Source organism: Impatiens glandulifera, chromosome 6, assembly GCF_907164915.1.
Source record: "Impatiens glandulifera chromosome 6, dImpGla2.1, whole genome shotgun sequence".
Taxonomy (NCBI): Eukaryota; Viridiplantae; Streptophyta; class Magnoliopsida; order Ericales; family Balsaminaceae; genus Impatiens; species Impatiens glandulifera.
In genome coordinates this window covers 25,389,776-25,404,823 of record NC_061867.1, presented here as the reverse complement: position 1 = coordinate 25,404,823, position 15,048 = coordinate 25,389,776, and the positions used below count along the sequence as shown (strand labels likewise).

Here is a 15,048-nt window from a genome sequence, read left to right as displayed (position 1 = left end):
TCCTAGAAGAATATTTGGCGCACTACCAGATTGGTACGACTACGATCCTGGTGCTCAGAGTCTGCTGTGTACTATGGAGGTGTTCCAATGGAAGCTCTCCACGTGTCATTATGGAAGATTCGACCGTTGGTACTTGCTCCCTATTTAAAGATCTTCAAGGACAACGGAAGAACTGCCGGAAACAATTGCTAAATACTGAGAAATACACATACAAGAGATCTACTGAATTTACAATCTTTAGAACTACTTTCTTGCTTTACTCTGTGTTTAACAAGAGAGACTTTGAATCAAAGCATTGTTTTAGCTGAGAGATATTCTTCATCACATTGTAAGTTGAACAAAGTCTGTTCTGTTCAACAGTGAGCTAATCGTGAGACTGTATTTGATTCTAAGAAACTTATAGTGAATCCTTCCGGTGGTTGGAAGAAGGGGTGACGTAGGAGAGTTTGCTCCGAACATCCATAAACAAACTGCTGTGTTATTTATATTCTGGCATCTTCTCATTCTTGTTTCTTAGCTTCAAACTTGAGAAAACGTTTCCGCACTTGAATTGTTCAAGAGTTTGCAAGGGTTTGTGAAGAATAGAAAGTGATTTAAATCCTTCACAGGATTTCTATCAAACCATTTTCCCAAACCCGTCATCAATTTCCAGACCCCCGTCTACATTGATTACGCCGATCCTATCAATTGGTATCAGAGCTCTGTTTCTATTCTCAAGCATCAAGAACAATGAATCATGTCTATCATCAACGAGATCCATATTCTGTCAAGGGACAATTGTGAATATTGGATGATGAGAATGCAAGCTCACTTGGCTTCTCTTGATTGTGATATGTGGAGCGTCATTACCGATGGTCTCATAAAAATTTTGAAGCCAAGATGTGAGTGGACTACTGAAGATAAGATGATCAAAAATCTGGACAATGTGGCCAAAAATATTCTATATCAATCGATCAACCTGAACATATTTTACGAGATCAAGTCTTGTTACTCTGCGAAAGAAATATGGGAAAAGATGACTTAGATCTATGGTCGAAATGTTCAAGCCAAGAAGAATCAGAAGAACTAGAAAGTTTTCATGTGTGTTGAAAATAAATCCAAATGGGCCGACAGCAATTTAGAGGATTCTCTTGCTGAAAAAGAGACTGAAACTGCAACATGCTTGATGGAAGACGATCAATCCAAGGTAAATGATATTTCTACACCAGAATTTACCAACAAAGAGTTAACTACTGCACTCAATGAAATGGCCATTGAGTACAAGAAGTTATCAGATTCCTTTTATGAAATGAAAGTAAAATATGAAGCCAATATTTCTTTTTCACATAAAACTTCTGAAATAAATGTTTTTGAAAAGAAAGTAGTAGAAATCTCATCTGAGAATGAGATGCTCAAAGAACAGGTTCAAACTTTTCTGCTGAAAACAAAAGGTTAAACTATGTTGTAAGTGCTTGGACAAGGTCTGGAGAACCTGTCAAACATCAGATTAGTCTGTTGAAACCTGCTGGATCTAGATCCGGTTTAGGATTTGATGGAAATGACCCAAACCAGTCTTGGAAAGAGTCAAACCCAGCAAATGACAAGTTTAAGCCTATAAACTTTGTCAAAGGGAATTTAACTGACAGTGAATCTGATCCAGTTCATGAAGAAGTAGCTTTGAAGAATGAAATAACTTTGTTCCCCCGACTGTTAGGTGGCTGAAAAATAAGTTAGAAGCAACTAGCAAGTCTGGTAATCTAAAACTTGGCAAGAAGTCAAGAATTTCTAAAAGAAAATCATCTTCAAAGACTAAGGGATCAGTGGCTATCATGAAGGCGTCTGCTATGTCAAAATCCTATGCATTAATTACTACGCAAAATGGGAAATCCATACACTGTTGGAATTCTTCCGTAAAATAGTTCATAGGGTGTTTTATTAAAATGTTTATTGATTATTGACTGATTTTGTGTGTAGCAAGCTGTGTTTATGGCTTCTGCTCAGAAATCTATGAGGAACATCTGATTCAGCAAGCATAGATCTCGCTGCTTCCTTCAGTGTCCTCACTCTCCTCTCAGCAATACCATTCTAATGTGGAGTTCTGGAACTAGACAACTCGTGCATAATACCAGACTCCTCGAGATAAGAGGCTAGGCGTCTAATTGTGATCTATGTTCCCTGATCACTTTTAATGCACGCAATACTTAAAAATTTCTAGTTCTGAATTTTTCTAAAGATCTTAATCAAATTTTCAGCAGTTTTATCATTTGATTGCAAAAATTCTACCCATGTAAAACGTGAAAAATCATCAATGACAATTAGTGTAAATCTCATTCCTCCTAAACTCTTTACAGGAATTGGACCAAACAGATTCATGTGTAAAAGTTCTAAGAAATGGCTAGATTGAGATTTCTCTTTACTTTTGAACGATGATCTGCCCTGTTTGCCTAACTGGCAAGCAACACAAACCTTGTCCTTAGAAAACTGTAGTTTAGGTAAATCAAACACTAAATTATGTGAGCAGATGTTGTTGATGGTTTTGAAGTTCAGATGGTTTAATATTTTATGCCATAACCATTTCTGGTCATTTATGGCAATCATGCACATAGGGTCAGGAGTCTTATTTTGCCAGTTCATTTTATAAGAATTCCCTACTCTACTTCCAGTTAGCAAAGAATTACCCTGTTGATCCTTAACTAGGTATGCATGTGTTTGAAAATCAACTGACAAACCATTATCACATAGTTGACTAATGCTAATCAAGTTATAACACAGATTGTCAACAAGTAAGACATCATTAATGGTTAGATTACCATGGATAATCTAACCCTTCTTGTTGTCAAGAAAGGTTATCTTAGGACCTGAGCAATCTGCTATATCTGTTAGAAGTTGTCTGTTTCCTATCATGTGTCTTGAACAACCGTTGTCCAAATACCAAACCGAGTACTCCAAACAATCACTCATATGTACCTACACAGAACAATATTTACAATCATTTGGTATCCACATTCACTTGGGTCCTCGGTCAATCAGTCCCTTAGAAATCCATATTTGAGTTATTTTAATAGATTTCCCATTTTGTTTTGTGATTAATGCGTATGTTTTTGACTTAACAAACTTCTTTCTGCTAGCCACTGATCCCTTAGCTTTTGAAGATGATATTTTTTTAAGCTCTTTGACTTTGAGTTAGGTTTTAGATTGCCAGACTTGCTGGCTCCATCTAACTTAATTTTCAGCCAGCTAACAGTTGGCGGAACATAATTTATTTAATCCTTCAAAGCTAACTCTTAATGTATTGGATTAGTTTCAGTGTCAGTTAGGCTCTCTTTGACAAAACTTATTAACTTAGGCTTGTCAGTTGCTGAGTTAACTTAGGCTCTCTCTTGGACTTGTTTGGATCATTGTTATCAAATCCTAAACCGGATTTGGATTCAGCAGGTTTCAACAGACTAATCTAATATTTGATAGTTTCTCTAGACCTTGTCCAAGCACTAATAATGTACTTTAACCTTTTGTTTTCTGAAGAGAGAGCGTTAATATGTTCTTTGAGCATCTCATTCTCAGATGAGATCTCAACCATTTTGATTTCAGAAAAGTTTGATTCAGATACTTGAGATGAAGATAGAATATTTGTCTCATATTTTGCTTTCATTTCATAAAAAGAATCTGATAACTTCTTATACTCAATGGACATGTCATTGAGTGCAGTAGTTAACTCTTCGTTGGTAAATTCTTGTGGGAAAAGATCATTTACCTTGGATTGATCATCTGCCATCAAGCATGTAACGACTTTTGTATCCTTTTCAATAGGTGAATCCTTTGAATCGCTATCGACCCATTTGGACTTATTTTCAGCACACATGAAAACTTTATGATCTTTCTGGTTCTTCTTAGTTTGATCATTACGGCCATAAATTTGAATCAACTTCTCCCAAATATCTTTAGCAGAGGAGCAGGATTTGATCTCGCAGAATATATTCATGTTGATTGATTGATATAGGATATCTTTGGCAATGTTATCCAAGTTGTTTGTCATCTTATCTTCCGTTGTCCACTTACATCTTGGCTTTGCAATCTTTATGGGACCGTTCATAATTACGCTCCACATATCGCAATCAAGAGCAGCCAAGTGAGTTTGCATTCTCATCATCCAATAGTCGTAGTTTTCTTTTGAAAGTAGAGGAATCTCATTGATGATAGACATGAATCAGGTTCTTTGATACTTGAGAATAGAAAACAGGGCTCTAATACCAATTGATAGGATCGGTAGCACCAATAGAGATGGGGGTCTAACTATTGATGACCGCTTCTTGCAAAAATAATTTGATAGAAATCCTATTAGGGATTTATATCACTTTCTATTCTTCACAAACCCTTGCAAACTCTTGAAGCGATTGCAGTGCGGAAACGTTTGCTCAGGTTTGAAGCTAAGAACCAATGAAATAGAAGAGGACAGAATGTAAAAGACACAGTACATTGTTTATGGATGTTCGGAGAAAACTCTCCTATGGTCACCCCTTCTTCCAACCACCAGAAGGATTCACTATACTATTCTTTGAATCAAATACAATTTCAGTTCTAGCTAACTGTTGAACAAAATAGACTCTGTTCAACTTACATTATGTTTAAGAATATCACTTAGCTAGACAATGTTTTGATTCTATCTCTCTCTTGATGTACAAAATTAGTAAGCAAATAAGCAATTCATAAGATAGTGTGTAAGTCCAGCAGCTCGTCCGTTGTCCTTGAAAATCTTTAAATAGAAGACGTGTACCAACGGTCGAATCTTCTATATTGAAACGTGAGAAGCACCCATTGGAAAGCCTTTATAGTCAACGAGTACAATAGACTCTGTGCAAAAAGATTGTGGCCATACCAATCTTGTAGTGCGACGGTTATTCTTTTAGGATTGTCCTACAAGGAACAAGTAGTGGGAAGAATATTTACTTACGTGGCATTCATTCATTGGATGCAACTGACTGTGGTACTGTTCTGCACGGATTAGTGGAGCAGGAGTAGCGTAAAACTAGTTGATCGTGGGTAGACGAATGCTGACTACAAGAAACTGCTGAAGTGAGGCATTAGACATGCTTCAATAGACTGCCAAGTCTAAGGAAGTTAGACGCCCACGTCTAATAGCGAGATCTATTAGACCACCAAGTCTAATAGAGTTAGACGGCAAGTCTAACTACGGGTCACTTCAGACTAGTCTGAAGGAGTTGGACGCCCTACATCTAATTTTCAACTGTTAGACTACACGTCTAACTACGTATCAGTTAGATTGCACGTCTAACTACGTATCCGTTAGACTGCACGTCTAACTACGTATCCGTTAAACTGCACGACTAACTACGTATTCGTTAGACTGCACGTCTAACTACGTATCCGTTAGACTGCACGTCTAACTACGTATCTGTTAGACTGCACGTCTAACTACGTATCCGTTATATTGCATGTATCAATTATATAGCACGTCTAACTACGTACCTGTTAGACTGCACGTCTAACTACGTATCTGTTAGACTACACGTCTAACTACGTGTCTGTTAGACTCCACGTCTAACTACGTATCTGTTAGACTCCACGTCTAACTACGTATCTGTTAGACTGCACGTCTAACTACGTATCTATTAGACTACATGTCTAACTACGTATTTGTTAGATTGTATGTCTAACTACGTATCTGTTAGACTGCACGTCTAACTACGTATCCGTTAGACTGCACGTCTAACTACGTATCCGTTCGACTGCACGTCTAACTACGTATCCGTTAGACTGCACGTCTAGCTACGTATCCGTTAGACTATGCGTCTAACTATGTATCTGTTAGACTGCACGTCTAACTACGTATCCGTTAGTCTGCCCGTCTAACTACGTATCTGTTAGACTGCACGTCTAACTACGTATCTATTAGACTGCACGTCTAACTACGTATCCGTTAGACTGCACGTCTAACTACGTATCTGTTAGACTGCACGTCTAACTACGTATCCGTTAAACTGCACGTCTAACTACGTATCCGTTAGACTGCACCTCTAACTATGTATCCGTTAGACTGCACGTCTAACTACGTATATGTTAGACTACACGTCTAACTACGTATCCATTATATTGCATTATCAATTAGATAGCACGTCTAACTACGTACCTGTTAGACTACACGTCTAACTACGTATCTGTTAGACTACACGTCTAACTATGTGTCTGTTAGACTCCACGTCTAACTACGTGTCTGTTAGACTCCACGTCTAACTACGTATCTGTTAGACTGCACGTCTAACTACGTATCTATTAGACTACATGTCTAACTACGTATTTGTTAGACTGCATGTCTAACTACGTATCTGTTAGACTGCACGTCTAACTACGTATCCGTTAGACTGCATGTCTAACTACGTATCCGTTAGACTGCACGTCTAACTACGTATCCGTTAGACTATGCGTCTAAGTATGTATCTGTTAGACTACACGTCTAACTACGCATCCGTTAGTCTGTCCGTCTAACTACGTATCTGTTAGACTGCACGTCTAACTACGTATCTATTAGACTGCACGTCTAACTACGTATCCGTTAGACTGCACGTCTAACTACGTATCCGTTAGACTACACGTCTAACTACGTATCAGTTAGACTGCACGTCTAACTACGTATCTGTTAGACTGCACGTCTAACTATGTATCTGTGAGACTGCACGTCTAACTACGTATCTGTTAGACTACATGTCTACTACGTATCTGTTAGATTGCACGTCTAACTACGTATCTTTTAGACTGTACGTCTAACTACGTATCTGTTAGACTACACGTCTAACTATGTATCTGTTAGACTGCACGTCTAATTACGTATCTGTTAAACTGCATGTATCTATTAGACTGCACGTCTAACTATGTATCTATTAGACTGCACGTCTAACTACGTATCTATTAGACTACACGTCTAACTACGTATTTGTTAGACTGCACGTCTAACTACGTATCCGTTAGAATGCACGTCTAACTACGTATCCGTTAGACTGCACGTCTAACTACGTATCCGTTAGACTGCACGTATAACTACGTATCTGTTAGACTGCACGTCTAACTACGTATCCGTTAGACTATGCATCTAACTATGTATCTGTTAGACTGCACGTCTTACTACGTATCTGTTAGTCTGCCCGTCTAACTACATATCTGTTAGACTGCACGTCTAACTACGTATCTATTAGACTGCACGTCTAACTACGTATCCGTTACACTGTACGTCTAACTACGTATCCGTTAGACTGCACGTCTAACTACATATCAATTAGACTACACGTCTAACTACGTATCCGTTAATCTGCACGTCTAACTACGTATCTATTAGACTACACGTCTAACTACGTATCCGTTAGACTGCACGTCTAACTACGTATCCGTTAGACTCCACGTCTAACTACATATCCATTAGACTACACGTCTAACTACGTATCTATTAGACTGCACGTCTAACTACGTATCTATTAGACTACACGTCTAACTACGTATCTGTTAGACTGTACGTCTAACTACGTATCTGTTAGACTTCATATATCTGTTAGACTACATGTCTACTACGTATCTGGTAGACTGCACGTCTAACTACGTATCTTTTAGACTGTACGTCTAACTACGTATCTGTTAGACTACACGTCTAACTATGTATCTGTTAGACTGCACGTCTAATTACGTATCTATTAGACTACATGTATCTATTAGACTGCACGTCTAACTACGTAACAGTTAGATTGCACGTCTAACTACGTATCTGTTAGACTACACGTCTAACTACGTATCTGTTAGACTGCATGTATCTGTTAGACTACACGTCTAACTACGTATCTGTTAGACTGCACGTCTAACTACGTATCTGTTAGACTGCTCGTCTAACTACGTATATGTTAGACTGCATGTCTAACTACGTATTTGTTAGACTATACGTCTAACTACGTATCTGTTAAACTGCACGTCTAACTACGTATCTGTTAAACTGCACGTCTAACTACGTATCTGTTAGACTGCACGTCTAACTAGTAGCGCGTCTAACAGCCAACACGTCTAATAAGCCTATTTCAAGCTAAGTCTAGCTTAGTATATTTTGATGCTCCTACACAAAAATAGTTTGATGACTTAGTTTTATTCTTATTTAAGTTTTACACAAGTTCATCATCAAAATACTGTTAGTAAAAATAATTTCATCCAACACATTTATAACCTTTGTGAACCGAGTTATACCCAAGAAAAGTACATCGGATGGACCGAAAATCCATCTTATGTTGGTTACAGGGTCTTATGAGAGGGTAACAGGCACACCCAAAAGTCTTTAAAGAAATATAGTCAGGCACACACCGAAATAATATTTCATATGGAGAGAGATGATCTAGAGAAGGTGATGGTTGTCGATTGATAACATATGTTGCAGTGAGAGACGCATCATCCCAATATTGAGGAAGTACCGATGCATGTGCCATTAAGGTGAGACTAATCTCAATGATATGCCGTAATTTTCTTTCAGCAACTCCATTTAGTTCGCTCGTATATGGACACGAAAGTCGGTATTGTATACCATGAAGTTCTGTCAATGACCCAAGATTACAATATTCTCCACCCCAATCAGTCTGGAGCATTTTTATACTCTAGTTTAATTGGTTTTCAACAAGTGCCTTAAATTTCACAAATGTAGATACCACATCCGATTTCTTTTGAAGTGTGTATAACCACGTATACCGAGTATAATGATCAACAAAAATGACCATATAACGAAAACCATATGTAGAGAAAACGGGAGCCAGTCCCCAAACATCAGAATGAATTAAATCAAGTGGAGCAAAACTTTTTGATACAGAAATTGGAAATGGTAATTTGTGAGCTTTTCCAATCTTGCGTGCTTCAAAAACATTAAAGTTCTTATTTTCTAACATAGGTAAATGAAAATGAGAAATAACATTAGATGTGGTGGCAGCACAAGGGTGTCCAAAATGATGATGCCATGTAGATGCTGAAGCTTGAGAGGCGGTAAGAGCATGTTTAGGATTGTTGATGGAGAAATATAGTATAACCCATCTTTAAGTCTGTCTCAAAGAACTTCCATCTTCGTAGAGAGATCCTTTACCAAATAGTAGGAAGGATGAAATTAAAAGAATACATTATTATAAGCGGTAAATCGAGCAACACTCATCAAATTCTTGACAATTTGTGGAACATGCAAAATATTTCATAAATGTAGAGTTTGATTTCCAATATTAATAATAGAATTGCCAATGTGAGATATGGATAGAGGGCTACCGTTACTAGATGAAATTCGTTCAGTACCTTGATATGCCGAGTGAGTGTGGATATTTCTCTAAGTTAGCCGTAATATGATCAGTAGCACCCGAGTCTAGATACTAAGAAGGATCTGAGATCACTGATGGGCTGGCCATCATAGCTGCAAGTGGAGCCGAAGGTTGAAAGTTATGATTAAACCTACGCCGACAAGTATTGACAAGATGTCCAATACCATTACAAAGTTGACATTGTTGGTGAGAGTGACAATCATCCGATGTATGTCCAATTCGATCACAATTGGTACATTTTGAACATTGATTGCCACCATTATTATTTTTGAACATTGATTGCCACCATTACATTTTGAACATTGATTGCCACCATTACATTTTGAACATTGATTGCCACCATTGATATTTCTCTAAGTTAGCCGTAATATGATCAGTAGCACCCGAGTCTAAATACTAAGAAGGATTTGAGATCACTGATGGGCTGGCCATCATAGATGCAAGTGGAGCCGAAGGTTGAAAGTTATTATTAAACTTACGCCGACAAGTATTGACAAGATGTCCAATACCATTACAAAGTTGACATTGTTGGTGAGAGTGACAATTATCCGATGTATGTCCAATTCGATCACAATTGGTACATTTTGAACATTGATTGCCACCATTATTATTTTTATGGCGGTTCCCGTCACGAGAAAATAAATTGTTTCCAAATTGAAAATTATTGGTCCAATAATTCGATCCAGCTCGACTCGAATTATTATTTATGTTATTGTTAGACCTAAATAAAGGTGTCCCGATCCAGCATCCACCAGACTCGGACTCAGGTCCATTGGAATAAGAATTTTAAGCCATATAATATTCAGAGGGTCTTGAATTTGATCCCCTTCCTCCCGGCGATGGATTCCTGAGAGAGTTTCTTCCACCTCCTCTATATCGTCCGAAAGCAAGATTGGTTGAGACACTGTTGGCAACAGAATGTTCTAGTTCTAGCCGTTGTTCATGGTTGAGCAGAAGTCCAATGAGTTCCTTGACACTCACCGGTTCGAAACGGGTGGTTATAGAAACCACTAAGGCTTCATATTCTGGTTCAAGGCCACTCAAGGTATGAGTGAACAAATCGAGTTCAGGAACTCTCTCACCAATTACTGCAAGCGAATATGCTATATATTTTATAGATTGAAGATATTCATTCATTAATTTATTACCTTTCTTTTGAGTCTAGAGTTGTAGTCGCAACTGAACCAAACGAGCTCTAGATTGTGTTGCAAACATTCTTTTAAGTGTATCCCAAAGACACGAAGAGGTCTCACATGCGTCGCGAACAACTTGAGCAAGAATGGAATCTGATAAGGTAGAGAGGAGACAACTTATGATTCACTGATCTTTCTCCTCCCATGCATCAAACTTAGAATTTACGACGACGGTGAGTTTTTCTTCGTCATCGTCAACAACAGCTTCATCATCCTGTATAGAAGTAATCGTTGCACAGGGGCTGGGTGGGATTCAGTAACAAATCGGAAAAGACGGTTGCCTTTAAGAACCGGTATAACTTGACTTTTCCAAATTACAAAGTTGTTTTGATTAAGCTTAACAGAGATCGATTGAAGAAAGTTAGGAAACAACTGATTTTTGTTTGAATCAGCCATATGATCGAAAAAATGGAGTAATCCAAGAGATGCTTTGATACCAAGAAAGAAATAAAAGATAGATAGAATATATGTTTTAGCCGTAAATAACTTTTGGTTGTTTTCCTTGATGAGTACTTGAAGTTACATACATGATTAATAAATATACATTACATTAATCAATCAATGTGACCTTTCATATATACCCAAGTAAAGTAACTGCAGGTTATGCTTTGTTTGAGATAAAATTAACTCTTGTGATTAATTTATATTGTTGATACCAATGATAAATTTTGTTGTTTAGCATGTGTTCAACTAAAGGGAAGTCCAACGACAATGCTCCATATAGCACCCATGACCTACCTAATTAAAGGTACGAGAGTCTCCTACATGCACAAACAGATCCAACTTGACATGCATAATGCCTCGACCAATTGAAAGCCTGCAACTCAGTTATGTCAGGTTTAGAGCATTGAATCTTCAACTAGTGATTGATGTGTTGGAATTAATTAAAATAATTCCATAGTAAACTTAAATCATAAACTATAATACCCTAGATCTTCATTCTTGTTCCTGAGATATGAAAGACAAAAGCGGAATATATATATCTGGATCCTTAGACATGATTAGATGAGATGGTCTTTCAAAAGGGCAGAAATCCTTTAGCCTTATTGCTCCGATGATGGGGATTCATAGAGAGAGAGCGTGTGATAAAAATAAGTTCCTTCTTATTTTTTATCAACCATCCTCCCTTTTATAATTTCTTCTACCTTTGTGGACCATAACCTTCATAACTGCCTCATTACGCTAATTTCTAATTTGGTCCCTCATCAAATTAGAAATACCGCAAGGTATCCACAATTTAACATTCATAACAATAACGTCTTTAAGTCAAATCCCAAACATCCTTAGATCACATAAAATTGACTTATTATAATCAATGATCATATATATATATATATATATCCATTTAAATATATAAATGTCCATTTAAATTCTAACCGGTTGGAGTTAAGATGCACCATATGGGGTGAGCTCGCCCGTCATTCACCGGTTATCGACTGGTAGACATCCCGCAAGACAATTGACGCGACAAACATTATAGATTTTTAACCGTGAAGAACTAAGGCTAGGGTACACCAATTGGCGTGAATAACATGGAAAAAAAACCTCGGATGGTAGCTTTCTAACTCACCCAACCTCAGCCTCCGGAACTCCCTATGTAACAAATTATTATATTATTTTTTAGTATAACAAATTATTTAAATTTAATAATTAATTTTAGTATATTCTAAAAGTCATACCGAGAAGTTATTTGGATAATTATTTCATCAGTTTCTTCTTTATTTTGATTTTATGAACGGGCTCTTTTGACAAGGTTGGTCAACTCATTGTATTTTTTTTTATCATTTATAACCATTTTATTTATGTATCCATATCTAATTAGTTATATAACATAGGACTTGTTATGACAACTTAACATTGTTGCTTATATAGACTATTCTCAATAGCATTAAAATTTAAACATGTAGTAGTATAATATATTAAAATGAGATTGAGAAAGAGATAGACTTATATATTGAACTCATGTAAACCTATATATGAATTCTCATTAACCCAAAATATATATGGGTTAGTTATTGTAAAATAATGAATATATCTGTAAAATTTACCATATTACAATTTAAACGTAGCTTCCTTATCTAGCAAGAAAGGTTATCGCCGGGCTGAACATTAAGTTTGTTACAATAGTCAAGATAATACCCAATACGAGCATTAACCGTAGCACTATTCCCTCCATCACACTCGAGAGCCCCATTGATAGCTCTAATTGTCGAACCGAAACCTTGGCCAGAGATGATGAGTGAGTGAACATTATTCATCCAATACCAAAGGGCAGTTTTGAAGGAGATAACCACATCAGAGGCAACTATATCGGGATTTCCAAGACCATCAAAGCCGATACTGTTACCAGCTGGACCGTAGTTGAAATTCCAAGATAGTTGAATCGGGCCTCTTCCGTAGTAGCCCTTTCCGGTTGCACATGGATATTGAGTGTTGTTCTCGTCACAATAGTCCTTTGAAGGGCCATCTATTTCTTCGGTGTAGCAAAAATCTGTCATTTTATAAATGAGTATAAGCATTTTCTTTCAGAATTCATCATATAAAAAATGACATTTAGAGAATCGTTATTTGATAGTATTATTAAATTAGAAACAATCATACAATATTGAATTCGGATGGCATTAGTTTGTCAAAAATAAAATCAATTTGGGTGATTAATATTAAAATGTGAACTTGAAGAAGATTGATTTTCTTAGGTTTTTTTCCTAACCTGTATTTTTTCATCAATTCAACTCATTTCACATCATCAATATAACAAACTTAAAAATAATAATTATTATTATATCAATCTCTCAACCAAAAATTTATAATTTATTATATTATTATTTAAAATTAAAGTTTATTTCACAGATTATCAACAATGACCCTCATTTTGAACTAAATTTAAAACTTTAGATTGTTGACTTAATATAAACAAATTGAGAGAGATCACAAGATTCCACATTCTTTTAAAACAAATAATTAACAAACTCCCTTCTCTTTTATAATAATATTTTAAAATGCTAAATGCCAAATATTAAATATTGATCAATGATTTTTATTTTATTTACAATATTTTTTGTACTATCATCATTTAACACACATGCAAAAATATATAGTTGTCTATGTAGTGACATTTTATAGAATAAAAAAACAATTTGGTTATCTGACTTGAGTAAACCATTTTTTTTCATTTCAATTTTGTTTTAGAAAAACCAGATCAAACAAATCCAAAATATATTTTTTTGTTTGTATAAAAATGTAATTGTATCATAATAATAAATTGAATTTTAATGTGACAAACAAAATTTGGTCATTGAAAATCAGCAAATCTCTATAAAACAATTTTAACAAATTTTCTAAAATAGGCAAAATTAAATCTTACGTCCTGTTTCATGAGTGACATGAGCAAAGAACGCTGCGATCTCACGTAAAGAATCGTCAACAGAACCGACGTTTCCGAACTGCGTGTACGACCCAATAGCATTAAGAAACGCCGATCGCGAATAGAAGTTTTTTCCGACACAACTGGCGTCGGCCTGTCCTATAATCCCGTTAAAGAACGAATCCGTCACCACAGCAGCAACTGAAACATTGTTACTTGGTGGCGGCCCGAAACAGGGACCTTCTTGGCACCCTGTTCCGCAATAGTCGTCTCCGGTTCCACAAAATCCCCAGCGGCTGCAGCACAAGTCGGCTGAACAACCGCAGTTCTGAGCCCGGATCAATGCCGGAGCGATAATTCCGGCGATTACAACTAAGAGAAGATATTTATGCATCATTATAGTTACTCTTTTGGGGGAAACAGAGTAAATGGTTTTTATATTTGTTTGTATGAAAATAAGGCAAGAAATAATCATATTTATAATGATGTGCCGGAAATGTCAAATATGTGACCATTTTCGAAGAGAGGGGGAGAGAAAGTGGGAAAATTAGTTTAGTTGACTTTTCTTATTGGCGGGCGGAATTAGTCACTATTTATTTGGCGGTGGTCTAAAGTCTTAATGGGATTACTATATGACGAACAAATTGTTAAATTACTACTTTATTTTTGTAATGAAAGATTAGGTTTGTTGGATTAAAGAGCTGACACGTTCTCACGTTGTTTAGGAACGAATTTTTAGTAGACATGAATTATTTTTTATTATCTAGGTTACTACAAATAAAATTAACATATGAGATTTATTAATGAATGAATTACGACGATTTAAATAACCCAAAATTACAATATTTAAAAATTGTACCTAGTATTATTGGTAAGGTGGTGTAACAAGACAAAAAAATATTTATTAAATAACTATAATAAAATTTGACAAATTTCACATACTATTTAAGTTTTAGTCTTCTATTTTTATAAAAATAAAATCCATTTGTTATAGAATTTGTATATTTAACAAACTCTAGTTCATAATCTATTAAAAACTCTTTATTCATCTTTTTCCATAGAGACTGTTTTTTCCTTTTTTTTTTTTTTTTTTTTTTTTTTTTTGGTAGAGTACATAGTTTTGATATTTTTCAAGCTGAAAATGACATTTTTATAGTGGCGATAAAAATTGATAAAGTAA

The 15,048-nt window shown here is 36.1% G+C and overlaps 1 protein-coding gene across 1 annotated transcript; it reads right to left on the bottom strand.

The window, feature by feature from the left end:
• Positions 1-12,429: 12,429 nt before the first annotated feature.
• LOC124941988 (endochitinase EP3) lies at positions 12,430-14,303 on the bottom strand. Its single transcript, XM_047482390.1, has 2 exons — positions 13,869-14,303; positions 12,430-12,995 (listed from the first exon to the last, which is right to left on the bottom strand). The coding sequence occupies exons 1-2, from the start codon at positions 14,263-14,265 to the stop codon at positions 12,583-12,585; spliced, it is 810 nt and encodes a 269-aa protein (XP_047338346.1). The 5' UTR covers positions 14,266-14,303; the 3' UTR covers positions 12,430-12,582.
• Positions 14,304-15,048: the final 745 nt, after the last annotated feature.

What these genes read in the sequence shown, in the direction of transcription:
- LOC124941988 (XM_047482390.1), bottom strand. Translation starts at nt 14,265, where the DNA reads ATGATGCATAAATATCTTCTCTTAGTTGTAATCGCCGGAATTATCGCT. An exon ending in TGTCACTCATGAAACAGGAC is followed by an intron (nt 12,996 to 13,868) that starts GTAAGATTTAAT and finishes ATAAAATGACAG; the next exon opens with ATTTTTGCTACACCGAAGAA.